Raw genomic sequence first — 15555 nt, forward strand, 5'->3', positions numbered from 1 at the left:
TGTAGATCCTGAAGAGGCACACCTGCTTCAGTTATGGAAGCATGAAAAAGGCTCAATTTAAGAAATGTTTGCTATGAACTCACATATTTTATAATTACTGAACTTAAATGCAATTACAAGTCTCTTTAAACATAAAAACAGTGAGCACTTAAGAGCACAGTCAAATATTGACAATATGAAATCCTATGAACTTTCATCCATAGTACAGTACAACTTTTATTTAATGTATTTCCTAATTGGCCTCACATAGATGAAATTCATTAATGTTACAAAGTGCATGTATTGATTCTTGGGAACATTTGTTGTTGATGTGACTAATTACAGTATAGTATGAGATCAGACCATGTTGATTAAGTTATCCATCTTGAGACTGCATGCTGTTGCCACATTTTTTTTATTATTATTATTTAAAATGACAGAAGTATCACGTGTAAGAGATAATCTGATATTATAAGAACTATTTGAATGAAAGGAGTCTTCTGTTCTTCATATTTGGAGTTACACAGATTTAAAATGACAAAAAAAATCTGCTGCATTAAGTCCAGTGTTTGTTTTCAGTTTGTTGCCCAGAGTAATAGAGAAATGATAATTATTTTTTATACACGGCAACAGACTCACTCTTCTTTAGCTGACCATGTGTGTGGCATCTCTGCTTCTTCTGTCAGTAGTCTGTTAAACATGTCATCATGGCAGTTTTGAACTGATGATTCATAAATCACCAGTAAGATTTGGAGTATTAACACCTCATGGATCCTTTCTCTTTGTCATCTCCATCTCTGCTCCTTCCTGAAATTGATGTTGTTTATTAATCAGTAGCTACACGAGTACAAATTTATGTAATACTGAATGCTGCCCATTTGTCAAATAGAATATTAGATGTAGAAGGTTTTGTTTTATTTTTTCACCTTTGATTTCAAATGACATAATTCGAAATCACAGAAGTTATGATTAAAACACTAATGTATATATAACATGCCATTCTTCCTCCATTCCTGATCCCAAGCCTATGTCCAACTAAGTGCCCTTGAGTATTTGTCATTAATATTGTTCTCAGGAGAAATAAGCCACACTGTATCTTCCTACTATAAACAGTTAAAAAAAATTACATACGGTGGTTGTTTAACCACAAAAATAAATTGTATAACGATCATCTGTGTTTACCTTAGCACTTCATTGACAAGCTTAATACAATCTCCACTTTTTGAGAAACATAGGAAGATCCTATAATGCTTGTTCAAGTCTCCCCAAATGATCTTTGTGTCTGCAGTTCTGTTGCTAAACTGGCCTATCCAACTTTGTAACACCAAGGATGCATGTGATTGAAATGAATGTTATACTACAGTTTACATATATTAAACGGCACAAAAAGGATCAGCAATTACACGTAAGTGCAGTCAGCACAGCAACGTTACTAAGTAAAAGCAACATGTCAGTTTTTCCACTTACTTTGGCAACATGTGCAAGAGGAAATACTACAAAAAATGCAGGAAACTGGTGCTGTCAATAATCTAGATCAATATTCTCTAAGAATATACAAAATCTATTCTGCTAATGAAAAATGTAGTTATTATTCATAGTGTTTTGGTTGTAACTTGAAGATGATAACTTCTGGTGGAAGATACTGTATTGTCAAACTGGCAGCAGCTTTAGCTGTTAGCCCACCCATATGTGATGTATCTGACTTCTGCAAAATAACAATAACAACAATAATAATTATTATAATACAGTAATAAAAGAAATCAAAGTGAAGTAGAAAGCTGAAGGTTATCTAAAGCTGATTATTCAGTCTATGCAACAGTGGCTGCATGACTGTTGTGTGTATGTTACTGAATTCTGTGCTAGCCGCCTGTACCTACTTGTAAGGAGACAAGAACAACTGACAAAGTACAATAGTCCTCCAGCAAGCTTTGAACTAACAGATAGCACAGCCTTTGGAGGATGTAACGAGTGTGAACACCAAGTTAACTGGTGCCCAGAGAACTCTCACTGTTATGATGGTGACTATAGAATATTATTAGAATCATTAAAGTGAAGAATAGTTTTAACTTATTGTAGGATGACATTCCTGGAGTTAAAAAAGATTTATTACCTCAATATCACATCTTAAGTGAGTATTATGCAGTGTTTCAATGTAGTGAGGGGATTGTTGTTGTTGTTGTTGTTGTTGTTGTTGTGGTCTTCAGTACTGAGACTGGTTTGATGCAGCTCTCCATGCTAGTCTATCCTGTGCAAGCTCCTTCATCTCCCAGTACCTACTGCAACCTATATCCTTCTGAATCTGCTTGGTGTATTCATCTCTTGGTCTCCCTCTACGATTTTTACCCTCCACGCTACCCTCCAATACTAAATTGGTGATCCCTTGATGCCTCAGAACATGTCCTACCAACCGATCCCTTCTGGTCAAGTTGTGGCACAAACTTCTCTTCTCCCCAATCCTATTCAATACTTCCTCATTAGTTATGTGATCTACCCATCTAATTTTCAGCATTCTTCTGTAGCACCACATTTCGAAAGCTTCTATTCTCTTCTTGTCCAAACTATTTATCGTCCATGTTTCACTTCCATACAAACTACACTCCATACAAATATTTTCAGAAATGAGTTCCTGAAACTTAAATCTATACTCGATGTTAACAAATTTCTCTTCTTCAGAAACGCTTTCCTTGCCATTGCCAGTCTTCATTTTATATCCTCTCTACTTCGACCATCATCAGTTATTTTGCTCCCCAAATAGCAAAACTCCTTTACTACTTTAAGTTTCTCATTCCCTAATCTAATTCCCTCAGCATCACCCGACTTAATTCTACTACATTCCACTATCCTCGTTTTGCTTTTGTTGATGTTCATCTTATATACTCCTCTCAATACACTGTCCATTCCATTCAACTACTCTTCCAAGTCCTTTGCTGTCTCTGACAGAATTACAATGTCATCAGCGCACCTCAAAGTTTTTATTTCTTCTCCATGGATTTTAATACCTACACCGAATTTTTCTTTTGTTTCCTTTACTGCTTGCTCAATATACAGCTTGAATAACATTGGTGAGAGGTTACAACCCTGTTTTCTCCCTTCCCAACCACTGCTTCCCTTTCATGTCCCTCAACTCTTATAACTGCCATCTGGTTTCCGTACAAATTGTAAATAGCCTTTTGCTCCCTGTATTTTACCCCTGCCACCTCTAGAATTTGAAAGAGAGTATTCCAGTCAACATTGTCAAAAGCTCTCTCTAAGTCTACAAATGCTAGAAACGTAGGTTTGCCTTTCCTTAATCTTTCTTCTAAGATAAGTCGTAGGGTCAGTATTGCCTCACGTGTTCCAGTATTTCTACGGAATCCAAACTGATCTTCCCCGAGGTCGGCTTCTACTAGTTTTTTCATTTGTCTGTAAAGAATTCGCATTAGTATTTTGCAGCTGTGGCTTATTAAACTGATTGTTCGGTAGTTTTCACATCTGTCAACACCTGCTTTCTTTGGGATTGGAATTATTATATTCTTCTTGAAGTCTGAGGGTATTTCGCCTGTTTCATACATCTTGCTCACCAGATGGTAAAGTTTTGTCAGGACTGGCTCTCCCAAGGCCGTCAGTAGTTCCAATGGAATGTTGTCTACTCCGGGGGCCTTGTTTCGACTCAGGTCTTTCAGTGCTCTGTCAAACTCTTCCTGCAGTATCGTATCTCCCATTTCATCTTCATGTACGTCCTCTTCCATTTCCATAATATTGTCCTCAAGTACATCGCTCTTGTGTAGACCCTCTATATACTCCTTCCACCTTTCTGCTTTCCCTTCTTTGCTTAGAACTGGGTTTCCATCTGAGCTCTTGATGTTCATACAAGTGGTTCTCTTATCTCCAAAGGTCTCTTTAATTTTCCTGTAGGCAGTATCTATCTTACCCCTAGTGAGATAACCCTCAACATCCTTACATTTGTCCTCTAGCCATCCCTGCTTAGCCTTGTTGCACTTCCTGTCGATCTCATTTTTGAGACGTTTGTATTCCTTTTTGCCTGCTTCATTTACTGCATTTTTATATTTTCTCCTTTCATCAATTAAATTCAATATTTCTTCTGTTACCCAAGGATTTCTACTAGCCCTCGTCTTTTTACCTACTTGATCCTCTGCTGCCTTCACTACTTCGTTCCCCAAAGCTACCCATTCTTCTTCTACTGTATTTCCTTCCTCCGTTCCTGTCAATTGTTCCCTAATGCTCTCCCTGAAACCCTGTACAACCTCTGGTTCTTTCAGTTTATCCAGGTCCTATCTCCTTAAATTCCCATCTTTTTGCAGTCTCTTCAGTTTTAATCTACAGGTCATAACCAATAGATTGTGTTCAGAGTCCACATCTGCCCCTGGAAATGTCTTACAATTTAAAACCTGGCTGCTAAATCTCTGTCTTACCATTATATAATCTATCTGATACCTTTTAGTATCTCCAGGGTTCTTCCATGTATACAACCTTCTTTCATGATTCTTAAACCAAGCGTTAGCTATGATTAAGTTGTGCTCTGTGCAAAATTCTACCAAGCAGCTTCCTCTTTCATTTCTTAGCCTCAATCCATATCCACCTACTACGTTTCCTTCTCTCCCTTTTCCTAAACTCGAATTCCAGTCACCCATGACTATTAGGTAAGGGGATATCAAGTGAATTTATCAGCATAATTGAGTGCAATACAGACAAATAAGTGGACTGTCACAGAGTTGCTAAACATCATGTGCTGTTGCATTGACCTTAGGTAGATCATCTTGTGCCACTAAGCAAATTCTGATGGCCCATCAAGACAATGAGTGGTTGGGCATGCTGGTGGACAAAGTAACTTCCAAGTAGACTTTATATGATAAATTCTTTGGTTTCTCAGAAACTGCAAGATTGTGGACGGGGCCAGCAGTGGTGGATACAACCCCACTGAAATTTGGAAAACGTATGAAAACCCACCCAGTTGATGAACCTGCAGAAGTGTAGTGTAATAAAAAATGAAAATACTACCAACTAAATTGTTTAACAGCTGCTGTTCCTGAAAGACCATACTAAAAACCTCTCCTCTTTGAGAAATTTGGAAAAGCATCAATAATAAAACATTTGGCGCAGTGATTTAAGAATATCCAGTGCCATTTTGCACAATATATTTTAAAAGCGATGATGAGCCAAATTGTTTTACGCTTCATTATAATTCCAGTCTTGGACCACAATGTTTATTTCAATCAGGTTATTTAGTTTGGTCGGTAATGACCACCGTCAGGCTAGAGAAAAAAACATGTTGCATTAAACATATCAGTGTGTTACATGTAATGGTGCAGTCAAAATCAGTAGCCATTTCAGCTTTGTCAAACAAATAAAATTATGGTATGTAAAGAGCATTGCTGATGCATTTTCCTGGCTCGCTGGAAACTTTTTCGTGACCCTCACAACCTGTAAAATTGTTTTGTGCTTAGGCTGCATGAACAGTCAAACATATTCATTCCCCCACCTTGAGGAAGTATTTTTATTTATAGAATAACCTGAGTTTCAATAATTAAGGAATATATTGAGTGCATCTTAGTCAAACAAGTTTGATACAACTAACATCTAATTCTCATATGTTCTTCATTACCACTTTTACTGATGGCTGTCTTGTGAAGTAAGTTCAAAATTTTTGATCTTATGAAGATTTCTGTGAAGTAGGAAATCTGTCAAAAACTTTAAAGAGATGTGAATTCAGTGCCCTTGAGGCGTTGAATGCTAATACCAAACCAGACCTATTTATTAGTTTCACCCATGTGCATTTCATATTATGAATGTTTAGTTGCTACCTGATTCTTCCTGGCAACAATGAACAGAATGACAGTTACACTGTGTAAGTCAACATATTTGCTATGAATTAGTGGAATCGGCTAGCTTTACACGTTTCGTAGAATATTATGTATTGCTACCCATTAGGATGCTGTCATAGTGTTGTGACCATCCCGAATGAGTCAAACAACATGGTGCAAGTTACAATGCATTGTTGATTTGTATGTTGTGTTTAGTGTAGTTATACTGTTGATTATTCAGCAATGGAAAAGAAAAAGACAAGCAATTTTGTTTGGTTTGTTCCACCTGCAAACAAAAGAAAGTTTTAATCCAACTAGAATATGGGAGTAGTGAACACAACTTCAGAACACAATAAAGGCGGTCCACAGCATTCAAGAACAAGACATCTAGATGGAAGCCAGCTTTACCAATTTATTGAAATGTAGTCAGGTACACCAAATGTTCAAAATACAATACCAGAGAAGGAAAGTTGCTACTGACCATATAGCAGAGATGCTGAGTTGCGATAGGCACAATAAAAAGATTCACACAATGCTAGCTTTCGGCCATTAAGACCTTTGTCAGCAGTAGGCACACAGCTCTTTGAGACTGCAGACATGTGTGCAAGTTGCGTTTGCATGAGTGTTCGCGTGTGTATGTGTGTGTACTGCTGACAAGGTGCCGAAAGCTAACATTGTGGGAAGCTTTTTATTGTGCCTATCACGGCTCAGCATCTCCACTATATGGTGAGTAGCAACTTTCCTTCTCTGGTATTGTTACATTCCATCCAGTATTTTCCATTGTTAAGTGTTCAAAATACTCATAAATACCCTACAAAACTACAACCAGTATAATATAGATAGCTTTTCTTCAGGGAACTACCAACACGAGAAACAGGAAATATATAGCTATCTTGTGAAAACTTGTGTTCCACCTATAAATTACAAATTTACTTGTAGCAAAGAAATTCGAAATTTCACCATCAATGATTGTCTGAGTTTCAGTGGTTAGTTTATTCAGGAGGAAATGGGGGTGCTTTGTGTTATTTTTGCAGCTGAATTGCACTTGGGGAAAGGTGCACATGTTCAGTTGAGCTTCGTAGTAAAAAAAAACTATTCACAAAATGGAAAAATGTGAAAAGACAACTGAGAGATCATGAAATTAGAGGATACCACGTTAAATCCTACATTTCTTCTCAGAATTGTATATTAGTATTTGAAAATAAGACATAATGTTAACATTCAACTGAACACTCATTTGAAAACACAATAAGTGAAAATGGAGCAAAGCTTTTCTCTATCGTTAATACTGTTTTGTTTTGCAGATGAGGGGGGCTACCACTCACGGGACATGGGGATTATGGACAGCTGTTGGTAGACAAAGGTGCACGCTGAAATTATGATAAATTTAGGGCACTGTTGAGATTCTAAATTAGGGCAGGAAATGTAACTCTAAAAAGCATTCTGAAAATGTTGTGTGTCTGATAAAAGCATTTTGATAGAAATTATGGACACTGCTAGTGTTTTAGTGTGGAAACCACTTATTGAGATAATTAACAAATCTAAGTTTTTCAGTGTGCTGGCAGATGAAATTGCTGATATTTATGGGACAGTACAGTTTGCACTTTGTGATCAGTGTGGTAACAAAGACAAAAGCATTTTCATAATTTGTGAAGATTTCTTCAGATGTGTTCTTGTTTATGATCTTCATTCAGTACCATGGTTCGATCGCGTCTGCATTTGTGCCAGGGAGGGCTCTCAACTAGGGAAGTGTCTAGATGTCTCGGAGTGAACGAACACGAAGTTGTTCAGACATGGAAGAGATACAGTGAGACGGGAACTGTCAATGACATGCCTCGCTCAGGCCACCAAAGGGCTACTACTGTAGTGGATGACTGATACCTATGGATTATGGCTCGGAGGAGCCCTGACAGCAAACGCCACTTTGTTGAATTATGTTTTTTGTGCAGCCACAGGATGTCGTGTTACAACTCGAACTGTGTGCAATAAGCTGCATGATGCGCAACTTCACTCCCGATGTCCATGGCAAGGCCCATCTTTGCAACCATGACACCATGCATGCAGTACAGATGGGCCCAACAACATGCCAAATGGACTGCTCAGGGTTGACATCACATTCTCTTCACTGGTGAATGTCGCATATGCCTTCAACCAGACAATCGGAGACATGTTTGGAGGCAACCCAGCCAGGCTGAACGCCTCAGACACACAGTCCAGCGAGTGCAGCAAGGTGGAGATTCCCTGCTGTTTTGGGGTGGCATTATGTGGGGCTGACGTACGCCACTGGTGGTCATGGAAGGCGCTGTAATGGCTGTACAATATATGAGTGCCATCCTCCTACTGATAGTGCAACCATATTGGCAAGGCATTCGTCTTCATGGACAACAATTCGCGTCCCCATCGTGTCCATCTTGTGAATGATTTCCTTCAGGATAATGACATCACTCGACTGGAGTGGCCAGCATGTTCTCCAGACATGAACCCTATCAAACATGCATGGGATAGATTGCAAAGGGCTGTTTATGGACGACATGACCCACCAACCACTCTGAGGGATGTACGCCAAATCGCCATTGAGGAGGGGACAATCTAGACCAACAGTGCCTTGATGAACTTCTAGATAGTATGCTACAAATACAGGCATGCAACAATGCAAGTGGACATACTACTGGGCATTAGAGGTACCAGTGTGTACAGAAATCTGGACCACCACCTCTGGAGGTCACACTGCATGGTGGTAAAAGTTGCAGTGTGTGACTTTCATGAGCAATAAAAAGGACGGAAATGATGTTTATGTTGATCTCTGTTCCAATTTTCTGTACAGGTTCCGGTACTCTCGGAACCAAGGTGATGCAAAACTTTTTCTGATGTGTGTTCAAGAAATCCCAGATACAGTAACTTCAAGCCAAGCATTTTCAATTTTAATAGCAATAGACAAATCAGTGTTCTTGGTGTCAATGGCTGTAGCTAAGAAAATGGAAGATTCTCATTCACATTTTCATCTGCATGAGGAGACAGAAAGTGTGGCAGAAGTTACTGGAAATAAGCTGGAGATTCCAAGGACCGCAGGAAGTCAAACAATGTGCCCTTGCTTTGAGGCAGAGAGCCATGAAAAGTGCTTCAGGCCTTCAATTTTTCTTTATTTCATAGGCTGTTTCATCAACCAGATCAAGGACAGGTTTTAAATCATAAGGGGATCATAAGCATACAAACTTTGTCACTGAAAAACATATTACGAGCATCAGATGAAAACTTAGCACTACTATTGATGCTAAACTAAATCGGTGGCCTAATGGTGCTGACACGTCACCAGAGACTTTCTTCAACAGAGTGAAGATGAGCAGTAGAAATTCCTTTAACTTGAAAGATCTTCACTTACTGCCAACTTTTTTTTATTACATATTTAAATATGTGTAATGAAATTATTTTCCGCTGCATTCATAATGTTTCCAGCATATTGTTGGTAACTATAGCAACACCAGAATGTTTGTTCTCAACATTGCAATATTTGAAGACTATGATAAGAAGCACAATTGGAATAGACAGATTAAATGGACTGGCACTGCTGTATATTCACAAAAATATTGAAATAAAAACTGATGAAGTACCAGGTGAAATGCCTAAAAAGCCTTGTCGTCTTCTTCTATAAATGCAATTTTGCCATTGTTTGTGTATTAAAGTCACTATAATGCTTCTGATACATTACTTTAGTTCTGATTATCACATTTTCTCATATTCCTCCCCAAAAAATCCTGCATTTGTCTCTGAGGACAAGTGTCTGGACACCAAACTATTCCATTAAACTAACCCAAACACTATACACAAAAAGCTTTGGATGGAACATAAATTTTGGTTTCATTCGACATTTTAGAAATCATGTAATAGGTGGAAGATTACAGAAATAATCAATAAATTGTTTAAGTTTATGCCTCTGCAGTAGGTATGGAGGTAAAAACATTGCAAGTTAAAAATTATACACTTCCTTGACTCTGATCAGCCTGTGCTTGGTATTCACTTGATTTATGAACTTTCCACATAAAAAAGTCATACAACACCAGGGCACTTTATACCCACCAAAGCAAAGGAGACCAGGCACTGTAGATGACAGCTAATCTCTGCAGTGTGAAAGCATCTGAGTGCCAACTGGTACCCAGTACCTAACGGGGAAATATTTGGGCATCAGGTGTTTAGAAATGGAATCCACCAACAGCTCTGCTGCAAAAATATGTCTGAGCAGAACAGCTTTTCTTCGTATGTCAGAAAGTTAAATAAATTGCATTTCTTTCCTTAAACACAAATGCTTTTCCTATACAGGCAAAGTGAAGTATTAAAGTAAGTCAGGAGCCATGAAAACTGGGCTGACACCATGTCTAAATCTGGCTACACAGAAAAAAACATTAAATTTTTTCCATATAATAATATTACTGAACTCAACAACTTACTTAAAAATGCACTTAAGAAATGCCAATTTTTGCTTACAGACAGGGAAAATCAAAGTTGTGTAGCTATGAATCCAAGAGCACAATCGAACACACATGAAGATAAAATCCCTATAAGATCAATTGTGAACTACGGATGAAGCCCTGCTCCTCTGTTGAGTTAAAAATCAAGCAAAATAATTAACAACAATTACGCTTTGAAAAAAATCCATATTTTTGAAGAACCCAACTGAACTGACTAATTAGATTAAAAATATTAACATCCTACTAGGAATAAATTTTCTTTCATTAGATGTAGTGCACTTACATACCTATGTTCCTCTAGACAAAACAATTAATATTCTACAGAACAGTTTTCTGAAATATGGGAAACTTAGCAAGGCAGAAATTGTCAAACTCCTCAACTTTTAAAACTAATCTTATCCTACAACTACTTCAGTTTTAATGCTAAAGCCTTTAAAAAAATAAAGGCTTAGCCATGGACTGTAACCTGGCAGGAACACTAGCTAAGATTTTTCTTCATCAAACAATGGAAAGTCCAGGTTGGAATATGAACAATGTAAGGAAAAGATAAATTGTTACTTACTGTAAAAGTGACACATTAAATTGCTGGCAAGCACAATTAAAAGACACTTGCACATTAGTTTAGGGATCACAGCTTTCATCAGAAAAAGTGGAGAGAAACACGCACACACATATTCATTCACACAAGCAAACACACCTCACACACACATGACCAGCAGCTCAAACCAGAATGCAACTGTCTCACGGAATGGAAGCAAGTGGGTATGGGGAAGGGCAAGAGACAGCAGGGTGGGAGAAAGAAGAGAGCTCTCTGGCAGAGCGTGTAGAGACGACTGCAAACAGGTACAGAGTTTGGAGGCTGTGGGGCAGAGATGTGGGGATGGGGAGGGGAAATGGAGCAAAAAAAGAGAGGGGTGGAGAAAGATGGGTGGCTGCATTGGAAGAGGGTGGGAAACAAGAACAAGGAGGAGGATGCCCACAGTTGTGCTGCAGATTTGTTTGTATACTTTCCCTTCAATGGAGAAACAGTTGTGAAGTACGATATAGTGAGTAAGGTGTATGAGGAATAAGGCATTGTGTTTGGAGTCTGAAGGACATTGGTAAATGGTAAAGATAGTGTTCAGTAACTAAGACCACAGTCATGAAGGATGTGTATAGGGAGGTGGTATTAACAACAATGAGTAGGGATCCAGGAGGTTAACGGGTGGAGAGGGTAGAGAATCAGTGGAGGAAGTTGTTGAGGCTAGATTATGGGCAATTAGTAGGAGGTGTTGGTTCATTGAGGGCCGAAATTCTTTGAGTGGGACCGGAATAGCCTCTCTTTCCTATCACCTTGTCAGTATTCTTTCTCCCACCATCTGCCAATGCACCCGCTCATCTACCCAGCTACTCTCCTTTTTTTGCTCCCCACCTTCTTGCCTCACAGCCTTCAAACTCTGTGCCTGCTGGCAGTCTAAACCCAGCACACACTGTCAGGCAGTGCTCTTCTCCTCTCCTGCCTGTGCACTGCTATCCCTTCGCCTTCCCCACCCTCTCCAGATTGCTGCTTCCATTCTGCATGACAGTTGCGTTCTGGTCTGACCTGCTGGAGAAGACAGTCATGTGCATGAGGTGTGCCTGCTTTTGTGTGTGTGTGTGTGTGTGTGTGTGTGTGTGTGTGTGTGTGTGTGTGTGTGTGTGTTTTCTCTTTCTTTTTCTGATGAAGCTATGGCCGAAAGCTAATGTGTAAAAGTTTTTTAATTGTGCCTGACTACAACTTATCATGTCATCTTTATGGTAAGTAGCAACCTATCTTTTCCTCACATTGTTGTTTATCCTTGATCATACAGAAAAAAGCTCCTCAAAGAGCAACCAATGCTATTTAATAAAATAATGTACACTAAGCACCAAATAAACTGATATAGGCACGCATATTCAAATACAGAGATATGTAAACAGGCAGAATACGGCACTGCAGTTGGCTATGCCTGTATAAGACAACAAGTGTCTGACACAGTTGTTAGATTGGTTAATGCTGCTATAATGGCAAGTTATCAAGATTTAAGTGAGTTTGAACATGGTGTTAGAATCGGCGCATGAGCAGTGGGTCATAGCATCTCCAAGGTAGCAATGAAGTGGGGATTTTCCCATACGACCATTTCACAAGCTTACTGTGAGTATCAGGAGCCTGGTAAAACATCAAATCTCCAACATCGCCATGGCCAGAAAAAGATCCTCCAAGAATGGGACCAATAACGATTGAAGAGAATCATTCAGCCTAACAGAAGTGCAACCCTTCCACAAATTGCTGCAGATTTAAATTCTGGCCCATCAACAAGTGTCAGCATGCAAACCATTCAATGCAACATTATCAGTATGGGATTTTGGAGCCAAAGACCCACTCACGTACTCTTGATGACTGCGTGACGCAAAGCTTTATGTCTTGCCTGGGCCTGCCAACACTGGCATTGGACTAGTGATGACTGGAAGCATGTTGCCTGGTGAGACGAGTCTCATTTCAAATTGTATCGAGTGGATGGCTATGTATGAGTATGGAGACAACCTCATGAATCCCTGGACCCTGTGTATCAGCAGGGGACTGTTCAAGCTGGTAGAGGCTCTGTAATGGTGTGAGGCATGTGCAGTTGGAGTGATATGGGACCCCTGATACGTCTAGATACAACTCTGACAGGTGACAAGTATGTAAGCATCTTGTCTGATCAGCTGCATCCATTCATGTCAATTGTGTATTCCAATGGTCTTGGGCAATTCCAGCAGGACGATGCGACACCCCACAGTCCAGAATTGCTACAGAGTGGCTCCAGAAACACTCTTCTGAGTTTAAAAATTTCCACTGACCATCAAACTCCACAGAAATGAACATTATTGAGCATATTTGGGGTGCCTTGCAACGTGCTGTTCAGAAGAGATCTCCAGCCACTCGTACTCTTACAGATTTATGGACAGCCGCAGGATTCATGCTGTCAGTTCCCTCCGACACTACTTCAAACATCGGTCGAGTCCATGCCACATAATGTTGCAGCACTTCTTCATGCTCGTGGAGCCGTATGCAATATTAGGCAGGTGTACCAGTTTCTTTGGCTCTTTAATGTATTATTGACATTATGTAGATGACATGATTATCTTGTTCAATGGAACAAAGGAAGAAGCATCCACACTTCATCAGAACTTCAATGAACTTCACACAAATATACATTTTAACACGTGGCATGAAAAACAAAAGGGCATAAACTTTTTTTTCTGAGAACCAAATACATCTTATGGGAGAATTCACGATACCTAACGTCATCCAACAAAACATAAAAAAAAGCATTTTTCTTGCCATGGTACACAGAACAAACTGCTTACCACTGACTGATAAGAACATTCAATAGAGTTAAATACATTGCAATATATAGCCATAGAAAAGGGATGCAACACTGATTTAGTTAAGAAACTCTAAAGAGATAAGAAAAATAAGCTCTATAAGATAAATAAGAGAGAAGTAACAAAATTTTTGAAATGAGGTATGTCCTGCCCACTATTCTTTCCACCCCTCCCACAGTGGTATTCTGCCATCCACTGAACCTACACAATATACTCATCCATCCCTACACAATCCCTGCTCCCAACCCCTTACCTCATGGCTCATATCCCTGTAATAGACCTAGGTGCAAGACCTGCCCCATACATCCTCCCACCACCACCTAGTCCAGTCCTGTCACTAACATCACATATACCATCAAAGGCAGTACTACCTATGAAACCAGTCATGTGATCTACAAGCTAAGCTGCAACCACTGCGCTGCATTCTAAGTGGACATGTCAACCAATAAGCTGTGTGTCCACATGAGTGGCCACCGACAAACTGTGGCCAAGAAATAAGTGGACTACCCTGTTGCTGAGCACACTGCCCAACATGACATCCTTCATGTTAATGACTACTACACAGCCTGCACCATATGGATCCTTCTCACCAACACCAGCTTTTCTGAATTGCACAAGTGGGAACTCTCCCTGCAATGTATCCTACATTCCCACAACACTCCTGACCTCAACCTTCGTTAGTCATTGTCTTCACCCATCCAGCCCCTCCCCTTTTCCCATTCCAGCACTACACAGCCCTCATTCCACCAATGCATCCAGACTTTTTACTTCTTTTCCTCTATACCCCCCCCCCCCCCCCTCTCCCACCTTTCCCCTGCCCACCATCTAACTTACGCACTGCTGCTGCTTGCAGTGTGGCTTCAGCTGCCAGAGACTGCAGTGTTTCTTCTTCTTTGTGTGTGTGTGTGTGTGTGTGTGTAAGAAGGAAATAACATTAATAAACAAGGAGAATAAAAAGAAGCAAAAATATGCAGTCTTACCACATAACAGACAAATCTCTAAAGAAATTAGCTAAATATTTCATAAAGCAAAAATAAAAACTGATGTTCATACAAGTAACACAACGCTTTCCAAATATAGGACATAAATCTGACCTGCCACCAAAAGGGCATACACAAAGTACAGTGCAGGGATTGCAATAAATTCTACATTGGACAAACAGGAAGAAACATGTGTACATGACTTAAAGAACATTATAACACTGATAAAAGCAACCCTTTGGTATTTGCTGCTTATTTAAGGGACAAAAAGCATGTACTAGACAAAACAAAACAGTGTTTCTGTTCTACAAAAAACAGAGGAGGGTAGATGTATGGATCTCATGGAAGAAATTGGTTTTTTTCATGTGGATCTCACATAAGAAACTGAATTTTTCAGATTATGCTAAAGATCAAATGAACAATTGAACTAAAAAACAAAAATACTTTGAAAATTTTTGCGATATTGTATTACAAAGATAATATAGTCAAAACAGAAATGTTTTGCCATTTAATGTTACATATTCTTTGGATAACTGTGTAATGGGCACTCCATGCAACTGCTTTTACATAAGTGTTATATTTTGACAACTGTTTTATGAGATGTGTGACACCTGTTATTAACAAAACTTTTAAGGTATTGTGTATATCTTACCACACTGTGTGTTATGTATTGTATATATCTTACTGAAATTTTCAATTTTTTGCCCATGAAACTTGTCCTGTGTCCATAATGTTGTACAACAGGTACTGGAAAACTGTTCTTGACCAAAATCGGTAATACATTGAAAACTAAATTATTCTGCAGTTTGACATGTACAATATGTCACTTCTGTAGCACTAACTCAGCTGGTTGATCAGGGTATTGTACAAGCATTTGTCATGAACTGCTTACTTCAATAGTAAACTGAAATCAGAAAATGGGGATGTTCTCGAAATTTGAAAATGGCTGTATATTCAGTAGGCTTG

The 15555-nt window shown here is 39.1% G+C and overlaps 1 protein-coding gene across 1 annotated transcript in view; it reads right to left on the reverse strand.

The window, feature by feature from the left end:
• Positions 1-44: 44 nt before the first annotated feature.
• The window catches only part of LOC126356272 (sodium-coupled monocarboxylate transporter 2-like), a 189498-nt gene continuing 173987 nt past the window's right edge, over positions 45-15555 (reverse strand). The window contains exon 15 of the mRNA XM_050007123.1: positions 45-786. Coding sequence (XP_049863080.1) covers positions 745-786 — 42 coding nt within the window. The 3' untranslated portion in view covers positions 45-744. The remainder of the gene's footprint in view (positions 787-15555) is intronic.

Source organism: Schistocerca gregaria, chromosome 3 (genome assembly GCF_023897955.1).
Source record: "Schistocerca gregaria isolate iqSchGreg1 chromosome 3, iqSchGreg1.2, whole genome shotgun sequence".
NCBI lineage: Eukaryota > Metazoa > Arthropoda > Insecta > Orthoptera > Acrididae > Schistocerca > Schistocerca gregaria.